The 16,326-nt window shown below is 41.3% G+C and overlaps 1 protein-coding gene across 1 annotated transcript; it reads left to right on the top strand.

Moving 5' to 3' along the window:
* Positions 1-6,156: 6,156 nt before the first annotated feature.
* LOC310862012 (phospholipase A2 inhibitor gamma subunit B-like) lies at positions 6,157-15,107 on the top strand (the record flags this gene model as incomplete). The annotated part of the gene is made up of 6 exons (XM_083769748.1): positions 6,157-6,202; positions 7,591-7,707; positions 7,832-7,978; positions 8,547-8,660; positions 9,350-9,502; positions 15,049-15,107. 6 exons carry the CDS (start codon positions 6,157-6,159, stop codon positions 15,105-15,107), a joined length of 636 nt encoding a protein of 211 aa, XP_083625874.1.
* Positions 15,108-16,326: the final 1,219 nt, after the last annotated feature.

The raw sequence follows: 16,326 nt of genomic DNA, 5'->3' as shown, positions 1-16,326 counted from the left end.
ATCACCAAAAGGCTCTTCCACAGTGCGTCGCACTGTCACCCTCCCAGGCACAGGGTGGGTACTCGTCTGGTCTCCTTACGTCACACTGCTCGGACCCAACTCCTTTCCTCAGCGCAGAGCTGAGCAAATCATGAACTCTGCGTTCATGATTTGAGGCTTTTTGTTCAAAATGTTCAAAAGTATACTACTAGTATACTATATACTCCTAGTAAGAATTAAGATTTGTAAGATGAAGGACGATCAAATAACAGTAACAGTATAACAATCAACAATTAATTGTTGAATGGTTGGTTATACACAGACTATCAACAGTGAATATATTGTGAACAGTGATGAAAGTAAGCTTGAAGGGCAAAAGTAAGAAACACTCAAACACATGTGCAAGTTAAGTGTAGTTATACAATGGTTATACCTTGACTGATCTGCATACCAAATTCCTGTAGGTAAGTGTTAGCAATGAACTTTAGTGGTCAGAAGGTACACACACATCCCAGTAAATTCAACAGGTGCTCGATGAAAAATAAATATACCGAAAAAGAAGAAGGAAGTCTGCACACTGTTTTAAAAGCTCCCCAAAACGTTAATTACCAGAGCGGAAAATAACATATAAAACGTTTTGGCCTCTGTGGCCTTCGTCAGAAAATAACCTGAGATATGTCATTATAAAAAAATTATGTTTGTTCATGCGTTGTCTACTCTTGCTCAGAACAAGGCGGCAAGACTAGCACTTCATTGCTCTGTCAGGACTAGTGTGGATGCTATGCATGCCAGGCTGTCATGGATGAGGGTGAATGAAAGACTGGCATACAGCCTTATTCAGTTTTTAAATAATGTGCATTCCTCACAGAAACCCTTCAGTTTGTTTCTACAGCTATTACCTGCAAATGAAAAACATGATTGCAATACTAGACATGCACTAAAGGTCACTTTACTTTTCCTCTGCCCAAAACCAATGCACTTAAGAAAACAGTCATGTACAGAGCAATTGCATACTGGCGTGCACTCCCCCACATTTGACTCTAACAAGAAATAGACCTACATTTTGTTTCAAAAGGAAACTCAAGGCAGCAATAGTCAGAAAGGAAATTCTATTAAATTAGGTTATTATTCTTTGTATTTTCAGACTGACAAATCCTTTTTTTTCTTCTAATTTTACTGTTTTGGGTTTGTGTGTTTGTTCACAAACATGGATCATGCTGTACTGCATTTTATGATTTGTATTGTGATGTTATTTCTGCCTGGACCCCAAGAAGAGTAGTCTCCACTACGGTGTAGACTAATGGGGATCCTTAATAAACTAAACTAAACTAAACTACTCGGCCCACATAGATTCCAGTGCATTCCGTCAACTTCCGGTTCAGCCAGGGCTCCCCAGGCCATAGCCGCCTGGAGCCTCCATTGGACTGGCCCCATGAAGTGAATGGAGGTGGTGCATCTCTGGAGCCTCCATTGGACTGGCCCCATTAAGTGAATGGAGGTGGTGCAACTCTGGAGCCTCCATTGGACTGGCCCCATGAAGTGCAACTCTGTCATCCTAATAGATCTGAGACCATGCAGCGTGGCTGGAGTCTGTGTGGATCCAGCTCTAGCTGTCTTGCCCAACTCTGTCTGGGCCTGACGAACCTTGAGCCTTAATAAATCACTAGTCAGAGAGGATAAACCTGAGTTATCATAAAGTGCATAGTGGTGGGTACCATAAATATCACTAGTAGTCCACCGCAAGGCAGAGTGGTAGACAGTTTCTAGCCGCTTTAAAAGTGAATGAGCAGCAGACCTATAAATAATGTCCCCGTAGTCCAGGACCAAGAGGAAAGTGGACTCAATAATAGCTTTTTTACTGGAATTTGGATCAACAATATGAAATTTAAAAGAAAGTTTATCGTCAAGCCAGATGCCAAAATATTTATATTCAGAGACCCTCTCAATCGTGGATCCATCTGAGGAAGTTATAATATCCAAGTCAATATTCATATCCCTAGAAAACAGCATACATTTAGTTTTTCTTGAATTTAAAACGAGTCTTAGCTCAACCAGGGCATCCTGGAGAGTATTAAAAGCAAGCTGCAGGTTCTTAACGGCAACCTCAACTGAATCTGCAACACAATATATAACTGTGTCGTCTGCGTGAAGATGGGATTGACAATCCTTCAGAGTGGAAACAATGTCATTAATATATAATGTAAAAAGTACAGCCCCTAAAACCGATCCCTGTTGGACCCCTGAACAAACAGGCAGGAAAGCTGATTGAGAATTACCAGACTTTACAGACTGGTATCTATCAAATAAGTAGTTATGAAACCAATCTAAAGTAACGTTATTAAAGCCAATATCATGCAAGTAGCACATGATTGACTGTCAAAGGCTTTAGAAAGATCCACAAACAGGGCGGCACAATGTTTTCTCTCATCTAAGGCGGAAATTATGTTGTTAGTTACGAGAGTGACAGCGGTAACTGTACTGTGATTGGATCGAAAGCCGGACTGATTTAGATTTAAAACAGAGAAATTGGAAAGACATACTTTTTAAGTGTTTCCAGGATTTTAGCAAGACACGGTAGTTTCGAGATAGGTCTATAATGATCTAAATCTTGCTTGTCACCTCCCTTGTGCAATGGGGTTATATGTGCTCTTTTCCAAATATGAGGGAAACAGCTTGATGAAATTGAAAGATAAAAAATTTGAGTGATCTGTTCTACAATAAGAGGTACTGCTAATTTTAAGAAATATGGGTCTAATTTGTCCTCCCCAGTTGAGCTCTTTTGGTTTATGTTTATGCTTCTAGGACAACAGTGGCAGGGAGGGGCTTCAGGGAGAATTGACCAGTTGAGCTATTTGTAGGAACATGGTTGGCAGCCTCGAGTGCAGGTCGCACAACAGCGCCACTTTTGCCCCTATTGGTACCCTAAACAAAGGGACATAGGGTTGGAGGGACATGCTGTTCCTTGGAGTGGTTGCAGAATAGAAAGGTTGAGCTGTGCATACGGTGGGTTGAGAATAGAAAGGTTGAGCTGTGCATACGGTGGGTTGAGAATAGAAAGGTTGAGCTGTGCATACGGTGGGTTGAGAATAGAAAGGTTGAGCTGTGCATACGGTGGGTTGAGAATAGAATGGTTGAGCTGTGCATACGGTGGGTTGAGAATAGAATGGTTGAGCTGTGCATACGGTGGGTTGAGAATAGAAAGGTTGAGCTGTGCATACGGTGGGTTGAGAATAGAAAGGTTGAGCTGTGCATACGGTGGGTTGAGAATAGAAAGGTTGAGCTGTGCATACGGTGGGTTGAGAATAGAAAGGTTGAGCTGTGCATACGGTGGGTTGAGAATAGAAAGGTTGAGCTGTGCATACGGTGGGTTGAGAATAGAAAGGTTGAGCTGTGCATACGGTGGGTTGAGAATAGAAAGGTTGAGCTGTGCATACGGTGGGTTGAGAAGAGAAAGGTTGAGCTGTGCATACGGTGGGTTGAGAATAGAAAGGTTGAGCTGTGCATACGGTGGGTTGAGAATAGAAAGGTTGAGCTGTGCATACGGTGGGTTGAGAATAGAAAGGTTGAGCTGTGCATACGGTGGGTTGAGAATAGAAAGGTTGAGCTGTGCATACGGTGCGTTGAGAATAGAATGGTTGAGCTGTGCATACGGTGCGTTGAGAATAGAAAGGTTGAGCTGTGCATACGGTGGGTTGAGAAGAGAAAGGTTGAGCTGTGCATACGGTGGGTTGAGAATAGAAAGGTTGAGCTGTGCATCAGGGCACCTCAAGCTATATCCCGCCTGTCGCAAGGCCAACTGAGCTGACTGGTGAAGATGACACCTATAGCCTACCAAGGACGTGCACACATTGACATCAAAGGGGGCTTCAGCCCCTGCCCTTTTACCTGTCTGTAAAAAAAACTGTCCTCTCCAGACCATGAATGCACTACTATGGTGGAAGAAATGCAAATGGGTCCTTTCCATGCCATACCGGAAGGCAGCATTCAGGAGAATAGCTTTTGAAATCCATGTAGTACACCCGCATCTCCACCAGATGCGGCATTCAAACACATCTGCAAAAACACAAATCGGCTTCTGTAACACTTTGTAACTATCACTATATGTCACTTTTTAAATGAATACAATCCATACTATTTACATTAATACAATAAAACATATACAACTGGGGTGGTTGTATTTTGTCTCCCTGCTCTTCTATTGAGACATTTAGATGGTTATCTACCAAGGCCAACACTATTACCTCAATGGTAAAAATGTCAGCACTTGAGCAGGAAACCGGGTTCAAATCCAGGGTAGAAGAGTAAAGTTACATAATGCTGCTTTAAAGGTTGGGTCTATAATGCATTAAAATCACATTTATAATGCACTTATAAGGTTTCATAACTGACTAAGTTATGGTAGTTAGTTACAATGTGCTGTTCTGCTGAGTTTATATTGAATTATGACCAACACTTATACTTGTTATAAGTTGTTATGCATAATTACAAACATTTATAACGAGTGTTATGAGTGTCAGCAGTCGTATCGGTGCCAGTATGGCAGTTCCGGTACCCAACCCTTAGCATAGCAGGCTTTGTGTGATTGCTGTAGTGTTGGGGGGGGGGGGGGGGGGGGGGGGAGATGTTTTAACTGCACTTTTTCCCACATTTGATATGAACAGATCAAGCTTTTAATTTCTGTTGGCATTACACATTAAATACATGGTTTTGGTAATGCATTTTTACAGTATTACAATTAGAGATGGGCAATATAATCAATATGGCAATATTTTATTTCCCAACACTGTATCGATACTCCAGGCTGTATAGTATAGACTAGGGTATGCGCATGCTTTAAGTGAATGGCACATCGAGTGGCAAATCGAGTGGCAAAGCAACATGCAAAGTGAGTTTAACATTGTTTAATGCAATCAGATATGACTTTTCTGTGTGGATGTATGGCTGTCGAGGCTAGAAAGTAGTTTTTTGCTACTCAGTAGGCGTTCCTGCATAACTTCCTGGTTTGATGATGATGTCACGCGCATAACCTCTATTGCGATACTTTTGGAGGAAAAACAAAAACAAAAAACTCTGGGCCTCATTTGCCAACCGTTAAAATTGAAATTGTTCTTAGACCTACTTAGGACGCTTTTAAGAAGATTCTGGCATCCACCAATGCTTTCTTAGCTGTGATCTGTTCCGGTAAGAACAGAATCTATGCACACCATGTGGGCTGTGGCACACTCTTACGGTGGCCTTTGAGTTCAGGGATCCACCCATAAAAAAACCCACCCACATACCGCGCATGCGCGCGCGCACACACACACACACACACACACACACACACACACACACACACACACACACACACACACACACACACACACACACACACACACACACACACACACACACACACACACACACACACACACAGACGTTAGTAGTCAATAGCTCACACATCCTGATTGCACAATGTCTACCGTTATTTCAGCATGAGACTCATAACGAAACTTAATTTATGGTAAGCACATGCACCTGGGTGAGAGGAAATGGAAACCAAAGCATTAATAACCTCGCCTCACCCTAAGGCCTCACCAGGCTTTCCACCACCTAAAGCAGTACCATTGCGCACATGCACACGCACGCACGCACGCATGGTTTTCCAAAATTGCTATATTTTAATTTAACAGATTTAATTACATTTAACAATGTACAAAGTGGTCCATGGTCATGACCAGAATATAGGTTAAATCTAAATTAAAACGAATAAAGCTAACATGAAGTGAAAACTGACGTGAAAAATTTCAAAACTATAGGCTTAACCTTGCGGTGGACATGATGTTTGTGGTGCCTGCCCGTCTGTAAGCTTGTGCTTATTTTCAGTTATTGGTGTGTTCACAAACCAGAATATGCTTGTAGCCTATGAGCACAAGATACACAAAGCAGGTGTTCTTATAGATTATGCAGATTGCGGTTGATAATATATATCTGATGTCAATATTGTGGGTTCTGGGTTGCATGGTTTCAACTTCAGCAAAATGAAAGTTGAAGTAAAGAAATGGAATGGAATGTTATGCTTCCCACCCCCCCCCCCCCCCCCACCCCCCTCTGCCCCATCTAGACGCCACACCCCATTTGCAGACTGTTGTTAAAAGCTGTACCGTTGCCCAGTTTTTCAGTTGGATGGACATCAAAATGCAGAGAGTCTTAGTGATCCTTGGGGTTCTTCTATTCCCAAAAGGTAAGTCTTTTTTTGAATGATATGTTGCGGTTTTATGTAAGGGTGGGCGATTTTTTCAAGCACGATACATGATATTATCACGATATTATTTCATGTGTTATTCTTCAAGTTACTTAACAGTACAACCACATACACGGTAACTAAAAGAAAAAGGAGTAACAGAACATTTAGACAAATACTTAATTTTGGCTAACAAAACCGTCGTTCTATAAAAGTATAAACTGAAACTGAAAATCATAGAATGCGCAATCAATGTATCACGATATCTATGATATCTCTGAAAAGGCATATCGTGGAGACATTTTATCACGATACGATACTTATCACCATATCGCCCACCCCTAGTTTGATGCATGTTAATGACGGGATTTCTCCATAACAAATAATCGATCATTTCGGTAGCAATGAGCTTCAAAATGTGTTCTAAAAAATCTAGTCAACAAGGCCTGCAGACAGTAGGCCCTAGGCGATAAAAAGAAAATGTGCATGACATTATTTGAATAAACTAGAAATAGGAGGAAAGGGTATCCAACTCCGTCCGAGAGGAGTGTTCATTGCATCACCTGGCCAGTCCTAATGTACGGTAAGACTACGGTACGGTGATTAGTATTATTGCATCACCTGGCCTGGGTGACTTAACTTAACTGAACTTAACTGACCGTGGCTCAGTCGTGTAACTTTCCATGTCATTAAATATGCGTGACACATTTGATTTTATTGGCATTTGGTTAAAAAAATAAAGTCAAAATCCTTCCGAGTCACTCAGACCAAAAAGGTATTGACTTTATATATGGATATATATGCAGCCTAATAAAACACTTGAATTCACTTGATTGATTGATTTTTTTAAAATGAATGCTCTTATTATAGGCTCATAGCCGAAACACGCAAGCGTTCCTTTTTGGTGTGTGCCAATAAAGAAATGGAAATGTTATTACTTCGTTCATTCATTAAATTTTTGGATGTGCTATACCTTTTTGGATTTCTTTATTCCTATTTTTCTGATGTATATATTGGATTTGGGTTTATCACTCCACTGAAAACCATTGCTGATGCACAACCTCTTTTCCTCATACAGTATATTTGTGTGTTCATGATATCCTACATTATTTACTATTCTTATGTTTATTGGTTGAGGCTTGCTTAACTTGCTTCTATGGGTGTTACCATACTTATTATCATCCTTTTTATAGCAACGGTTGCTAAACTATTTGGATTGGTATTGGACAATCACTTTTGGGGTGTGGTTTAGCGAAGGGTCCATTATAATTGTTTGTTCAGAAAGTCATACTTACATACACATGCATGGTGGATTGTGTGTAAAACGTTTACATTATAGCTTTCAGTCGTAACCTCTGTGATATATCGCCTTTGCCCTGTTGTCTTAGCTCTCTCTGCCTTGAAATGTTCCGAGTGCATCGATGCAGGAGGAAGCTGCATTGAAACACAGAGAGACTGTCCCGCTTCCCACCAATGTGGTGCAGCAGTAACCAGGACATATGTGGGTATGTATGTGATAAAAGCTAGAATATAACCTCTGCATTTCATTTTTGTGCGGCAAAACCACTTTCTAGTATGATTATTTAAGACATTGTTTGACAGTGGCTGATATCTTCTTGTGTGTTTTAGGTGAGACTAACGTGGATGCTAAAGTGAAGTATTGCATGCCATCTGCTGTGTGTGGTGTTAGTGGCTCAACAGACTTTGGAATCACCAGGGTACTTACAAGCACCGAGTGCTGCTCCACTGACCTCTGCAAGGTCCAATATCCCACACGTAAGAACCTATAGGTGTGTGTGTGTGTGTGTGTGTGTGTGTGTGATTGCGTGCGTGCGTGCCAGGGGCGCAGAGAGCATTTTATAACTGGGGGGGGGGGGGGGGGGGGGGGAGACATATTTGGGGGTATAACCAAAACAATCATGAGGAGGGGGGGAATCCCGCCCACTTTTGCGCAAAATTATAATTGCATGAGGAGGGTGGACATCCCCTCCAATTCTGCGCAAAATTACGCAGATTTTCCGGATTTCTGTAGAAAAAAAAATATCCCCCCCTCCTCATGAAACTGAGGGGGTCGATCCACCCTTGCAAACCCCCCCCCCCCCCCCCCCAACCCCATCTTGACGCGTGTGTGTGTGTGTGTGTGTGTGTGCGTGCGTGTGTATGTGTGTGTGCGTGTATACATACTAGTAATGTCAAATGCTTATGAGGAGCGTTACATTTGTGCCAGAGGCCAACTGAAATAAACGTGTGGTTTCACTTGTTTACGCAAATATGTGAATGTTATTTTGTTGTACACGAGGTTCGGGGTTAAATGAATCACCATTTGAAAATGTCAAACCTACAGTTCCTGGCAGCTCTTCTTCTCCCAACGGCAAGAGGTGCTTCACTTGCAAAGGCAACGACTGCTCCAACATTCTGTTATGTTCTGGTGATGAGGACCACTGCTTCTCCTTATCAAGTAACAATTCTATGGCTTCAGACCACAGCATCTCCCGTTTACACAAATATTTCACATTCTTCCACTCAGAAGAACGGTCAATTAAGCAATATTACGGTTGTTAAAGATGAGTGTTAATATTTTTTTCATATTATGCTGCTTTCTTTTTAAGCAGCACATAAGTGCCATTAATGACGGTAAAGCACTACCCTTGAATGTATTATTGCGATTATACAACAGCAGCCCTTAAAAAAACACGTCATCTCAATGTCATTATAACCAAGATACTCTCAAAAAAAGAAAATAAACTTGTTAGCCTAGCCAACCCAGCCTGCTCTGCTGATATTTATTTGGATATAGTTTGGATTCTAGGCGTTCCATCATTCTCGTTTGAAGCACGGCAAGACCAATCAGATTGCTTTCTCGAAACAACCTGCTGTATATTTTTCTCTATACATGGAGCGTTAAAGGGGAATACCACTCATTTTCAACATGTCATTAATATAACTTATTGAAAATAATAAGTCCCCCCCCCCCTTCTGTTTAACCTAGAACTGGAGGTCTGATGTCACTGACCCAACTGTCCCAAGTTCTAGACTGTAGAGTAGACTTTTGTCTAAGTTATATTAATTACATAATTCAATGTTGAAAATGAGAGGCATTGCCCTTTAAGTATTCAGCCAATAACATGTTTTCTGTCTTGTTCACAGTGGAACACTTCATGGTCAGAATGGTGACCATGAAGGGCTGCGTCTCAAACAGCCTGTGCATGGAGCCCGAGTCTGGCACCTTTGCAGGCATGACAGCTCACGCAAGCTGCTGTGAGGGTGACTTGTGCAACAGCGCTACCAGCACCGCTACCAGTACCGCTGTTAGCTTCTTATTGCTCCTGGCACCAGTGGTCTCTGTTGCTCTGTTCAACTGAAAGGTTTCGCTGCTTCAGTTCCATCAGTATTAAGAGATTCTATAACGAGAGACGAAACTCCTTTTTAAGTGTTTTGGAATCACCACTAGATGGCGCATCATCGCTTCGAGATGGTGACACAGGCGCATACATCTGATATTCTGAACGAATGTTTATGCAACACCACAAACATGCACATAATGGACATGCACAGGCACACACATGCAGCCTGGAATTCGTAATGAATACATTACTCATTTCTACTTTGATCCATTCATAAATATGATCAATACATTATTAATGTATTCATTAATTATAGTAGGCATATGCAAATGTATAATTATATTGTGCTGTTCAACACAGACCATTAAAGATATGATAGTAGAATAGGATAAAAACAGGTTTTTAGTTGGTACAGCATGATCTTTTATAATGTTTTTTAAAGAAACCGGAAGTAGCGTCATCACTCCAAAATGGCGGAGGCACTGGCCGCTGGTTGTTACTATGGGACTTAATGGGAGTTTCACCTCTTGTAATAGAATCTCTTCAGATTTATCCTTATCTCTGTAAGATCTCTTACTGCTACTCAAGAAATAAACATAGTGTTTTGCAATAGGTCATTTGTTCAGGCCCAGATGCATCATGGGTCCTGTTCAGGCCCAGATGCATCATGGGTCCTGTTCAGGCCCAGATGCATCATGGGTCCTGACTCCTGGGCGGCTTCACGATTGTTTATTGAGCGGTGCCTCCAATCCATTATGCAGTGTCCCTATGTGTCCACACACACACACACACACACACACACACACACACACACACACACACACACACACACACACACACACACACACACACACACACACACACACACACACACACACACACACACACACACACACGAAAAGTAGTATAAATCAGGCATATACTTCAATGCATTTAAATCAGCTTTAAAACGAGCCTACTAAATGTATATCTTGCCAGTTGTTCACACCACTTATATAGATCATTGAAAAAACATGGTGGTTCTACAGGCTGGTACACGGTGGTTCTACAGGCTGGTACACGGTGGTTCTACAGGCTGGTACATTAGTCAGGTAAATAAATGCCAGAGGTTGGACAAAATTGGATTATTTTGTTTCTCAACTGATTCTGACAGAAAATTAGGTCTACTAGCCAGGATAAAAAATCTACCAAAATCTGCTCACTATTTGCCTTAATCCAAGATGGCCCTATTGATAACCTATTATAAGGCAATATTTTTTAAATTTTATTATGCTTTAAGTAGCATGTGACGTGTCAAACTAAGGGGTTTTCATGATTCTGAATCCATTCCAAGCATTAGTTTTGCATGAAAAACACTCCTTGGGCTATAAACGACCATAGCCGTCATCACAAATGTGATGAGGTCAGCACAGTGGCTATGGCCGAAGGAGTGTTTTTCGTGCAAAACGAATGCTTCTCAGAATCTTCCTCAGTGTGTTACCAGTGGTGTTTAGGTCTGTCATGATTACAAATTAAATTTTCAGACAAATAATTGCGATTGATAATTAAAGAAATATTTAATTATATGTTTTTGCATTGAACATTGGAACGTTCCAATTTGTCTTTCTCCGTTTGCCTTTTAGGCTTCGTGATCACGTGATCACAAGATATGACAAATAACTAAGATATACAAAGAAATCACTGACACATTTAAGCGTGTGAAAATGTATGGACATTTCTCAACATGGAAATGATTGACGATTTATGCAAAACTAATTACCATTATCTCAAATAATTGCAATTAGGAAACTATATAATAATTGTGACAGGACTAGTTGTGTTATTGGATTGGATTATTGTTTTATTATAATTATTGTTTTATACTGTAGGTCACTCTGTGTGTGCACTGTGTGCAGGACCAATATTAAGCATTTAAGCCTCTTCTCTTTTATGCAAAGGCCAGAATTACTAACGACTTTACTTTACCTTTCAGCCAAAATAGCAATACACACAATCATACAATTAAATCCAATTGGATGAGCATATATGGATCAGCAGCATTATATGAAAACTGTTACGCGGTTATTTCAGCTACAGTATATGTGACTTGCAATGTCCATCCAAATTGCTACTTTAATTGCCGCTTGGAAGCATTCAAAAGTTCTGAGGCGTTATAATGTGATTAGGAATTATTGAGCCCTGCTGGCCCAGTTGGTTTTATTTTTGGTTACAATGTTATTGTGTTATTTTAAAAAAAAATGACAAAAAGGGGAAGGGACTACTTCATCAATGTGTGTACTGTACATGCATGCGTCCAGTCCCTGTGACGGGGTGGTGGATTTGTTTTTAAGATTTAAAGATGTATTTCTGGCTGTAAATTAAATACTGTTATTGACAGGTTGAAACTGTCAACTGGATCTGTCACACATAAAACATGTTAAAGGCAAAGCATTTACATTTTTTTTTATTAAATTAGCCTTTTTTCTTTGTCTTGTCCAGAAACAAATGGGACTAGAAAGATGCAATTCTGGGGAATTGCTTTACTCCACCAGAGAGTTCTTCTGACCTCTGGTGGAGGTCAGAAGAACAGCAACAAAACAGTGGAATGTTCTACCAACAGCCCTGAAGGTTTTTACTTCCCCATTGAGGTTCAAGGCTGACTTAAAGCATGGCTCCACAAACCCACCATCCCCATGTAACCTGCTCACTCTGTGTTCTATTCACATGGCTCCACAAACACACCATCCCCATGTAACCTGCTTACTCTGTGTTCTATTCACATGGCTCCACAAACCCACCATCCCCATGTAACCTGCTTACTCTGTGTTCTATTCACATGGCTCCACAAACCCACCATCCCCATGTAACCTGCTTACTCCGTGTTCTATTCACATGGCTCCACAAACCCACCATCCCCATGTAACCTGCTTACTCTGTGTTCTATTCACATGGCTCCACAAACACACCATCCCCATGTAACCTGCTCACTCTGTGTTCTATTCACATGGCTCCACAAACCCACCATCCCCATGTAACCTGCTTACTCCGTGTTCTATTCACATGGCTCCACAAACCCACCATCCCCATGTAACCTGCTTACTCCGTGTTCTATTCACATGGCTCCACAAACACACCATCCCCATGTAACCTGCTTACTCTGTGTTCTATTCACATGGCTCCACAAACACACCATCCCCATGTAACCTGCTTACTCTGTGTTCTATTCACATGGCTCCACAAACCCACCATCCCCATGTAACCTGCTTACTCTGTGTTCTATTCACATGGCTCCACAAACCCACCATCCCCATGTAACCTGCTCACTCTGTGTTCTATTCTCTGTATCTGGGATCCCTGTCGTCATCTCAAGCACTCTCTTGAGAAAACCTGGACATGAAGAAAACTTTATATTTTTCAAACAAAGCAATACACAGCCTCATCAAAGTTGCTATTGTGACCATCATTATTATAATATACATTATGTAGGTCCGTATAGACTCAGAGGGTTTAAGTGAGACTGAATTTGCAGCTCAACAAAAGTAATTCATCCTAGTGTATGACGGAAGAACGGGAAGACGATTTCACTGTAAATTAAAATCTCTTCCTTGCAATTATTGATTTTTTTAATCACGCTAAACGATAATAATGATGAATAATGATCGTTCCCATCCCTAAAATCAGACAGATTTGACGAGTCATAGGAAAGTAAGTGTTTGTGATTCTAGTTAGTGGAATTTAAAAAAGGCCAGTTAACCTGTTGTAACTTTTGTTTTTTTGAAGAATGCTGAGGTTTCATTGTTGCTACACTTAAAATAAATGTGATCCCATTTTGCATAAATATTGCGTTATGAAATGTTGTCTAGAAATTAGTCTGTGAATCTGTCCGTCTGTGTGTCCGGGGCTAACCTCCCAAATTGCTGTACTGATCAGCACCATAACTCCTAGTGCCAGTAGGCCATTTTTGAGTGGTGCAACCACTCCAAGGAACAGCTTTGTCCCCATGTCCCAACCCATGTCCTAACCTATGTAATCTGTAATCTATAACTGTAATCTGTCAAATGCTGTGTCATGCACTACAATCTGAAAATTGAGATATGATTGTTAGAATGTCAAAACCACTAAAACCCTCTAAGCAGAGTACACTAACCATGTATACTTGCTCTGTACTTAGTCCGCTCCTTTTTCCCCTCTACACCAAAATTCTTTACCTAAAATAGGTGATCTACAAGCTAGAGATCAGTTAATTTCAGCAAATGATAAGAGTATAGTTCGATTTATGTTCCAACTTAAATGATGTGTTAATAAAGACAAATAGATTAAACAAGACATCATTCATTCATCTTTAAATGATGAATAGATGAAACAACGTGAATCAGTCCATCTTACCTGCTGTGTTTGATTTAGTATTTCCCTCCCTCTCTGAAATCTGAAATGATCTTGTATACAGATTGATTTGATTGCATAGTAGTCGATCTCTATACTCTGTCAAATTTAGAAAGAACAACATGTCACAGAGACGGTGACTGCTTAAGTTAATTTAGGACCTTCTAGCAGTTAATTTCGTTTTATTAATCACATTTCTTCCATGTGGCCCATGTTTTGTAATTGCATCATCATGCTATTATGCCCGTGGATATACAGAGTGAACTTAACAATGATACATTTATATGATAATACCTTTTAAATAATCACAAACATGAATTATGTTTGTTATTTACAGCTAGGTAGAGTAGTGGGGCGAGATGGAAAAGGGGCGAGCGTACCCGTTACCCTGTGTTTCAGTGGTTGAACTGCTAACAAACGTCCTCCTGCTGCTTAACGACGACACTGTTTTGAAACGACACGTTTTAGTTTAGACCACTGTTTTGAAACGACACGTTTTAGTTTAGACCACTGTTTTGAAACGACACGTTTTAGTTTAGACCACTGTTTTGAAACGACATGTTTTAGTTTAGACCACTGTTTTGAAACGACACGTTTTAGCGCCCATCGAAACCGAGGCTCTGCAAAAATCAGTCAACACACCGCCATGTTGTTTTCACAACTGCATTGTGGGATAACGATGTTCTTCTCCTGACCAGTTTGTGTAGACGCCTGTTGGCGTTGCTGCTGCACCCTACTGTTGGTCTCGGGTAATAATGTCCAGAAAATCCACGTGCGTAGAGACTATAACTATAGTATTCCTTAAGAGCTGTAAACATAGCCTAACTCGTGCATTCGATTTGGATAGAACGAGATCTTGAATGCATCTGCAGGCCACTTGCCTAAGGCTAAGGCACACTAGTAATTATCATACTGGGCCACAGTCTATGTACTGGGCACAGTGATGCACATGGTAGGCAGCCACTGCACTCTCCATGGTGCTGAAGTTGAATGTGGATCACCGAGGTCGCTGTCTTTGCTATGCAGGGTTAAAATTACACACGACACGGGTGGACTTTTTAACACTGAACCATCACAAACCAAACACGGGTCTCGTCTCTCGTCATTTGGCTCAGCTGTGTCTGTGTGCATGTGTTGCAGGATGGGTGAGAGTTCCCACACTGTCACAGCCCGTCCTCAACCCACTCATCAGTGGCTGATTGATGGCAGTATAAAGGCATTGAGTTAATGGGCCTCATGCACCAATAAGTTCCTAACTTTTCCTCTTACATTTCTTCCTAAGTGAATTCCTAAGAGAAGTCCAGTCAGATTCATGAAACGTTCATCAATTTGTGATGACGGCATTGGCCGTTTTGAACCCAATGAGTGTTTTCTTTTGCAAAACTAATGCTTGGAATGGATTCAGCATCATGAAAACTCCCTAGTTTGACACATCACATGCTACATAATAAAGCATGATGAAATTTTGAATATTTTGCGTTCTATAGGTTGTTAATGGTATGGTCATATTATGCCAATTATGAAAACTGCTCAACATAATATGCAAGGTAGCATCCTTTCTACATGCTGGGGACCCATACTAAACATTTCTAACATAAAACCTTGGTGTACTCAACATGTCCGGGTTCACAATGGGGCTCTATGGGCTGGCTACTAGACGATTAAGTCCACACACTCCCATTTACGACTGCCGTAGGTCCATATATGGGCATTCCCAGCCGATGCCCTATAATACAATCCCTGTTATGACCATATATGGAGATCCCTGATGTCATCAATATTAAGCCCATATATGGAAATGTCAATATATGACTATCTCCTGCTTCTCAACTGTGTAAGAAGCTCTGTTGTTTCAGAGCTTCTTAATGCTCTGTTGCTTCTCGCCCTCAGGGCGTCTTACTTTTGTTTTTATAATAATTTCTCAGTATCTCAATAACAAGGTATTGATGAATCACATCAAGGATGCTTCTGGCCCGCCCCTCCTTGTGTTCAGGCCATGTAGCTGTACTCGTCTGCCAAGCTCTGGCTGCACTCAATGTACTCATTATCGATGAGCACCTCCATGCACTTCTTGATCATGCCGATGCTGGGGTTGAACCTGGCTTTGGACTGGCCGATGACCTCTTGTATGAGGTCGTTGAATCGCAGCACCTTGCGGGCCTTCATGATTCTCACTATAGCAGCTTGTAAGTAATGTTTTCGGTCCTCGTCCACGGTGCACCTCACCTGCTCAACCTCCCGCGCCGTGTTTTTCTCCACCGACACGATACTGAACTTCGTCCGTTTACTGGTGAAGTGCATGTTTAACGAAAACTCCCGGGTCTTGACGAAGTCGTCGAACTTGCCATTGAGGTCGGCGCTCACGCCGACGTCCGTGAACATTCTGCGGAGACTGCTCGTGAACTCGTAGCCACACGT

This window comes from Protomyctophum parallelum (genome assembly GCF_964188405.1).
Source record: "Protomyctophum parallelum genome assembly, chromosome: 7".
In the NCBI taxonomy this organism is placed as follows: Eukaryota; Metazoa; Chordata; class Actinopteri; order Myctophiformes; family Myctophidae; genus Protomyctophum; species Protomyctophum parallelum.
This window is presented reverse-complemented; position numbering and strand designations above follow the sequence as displayed.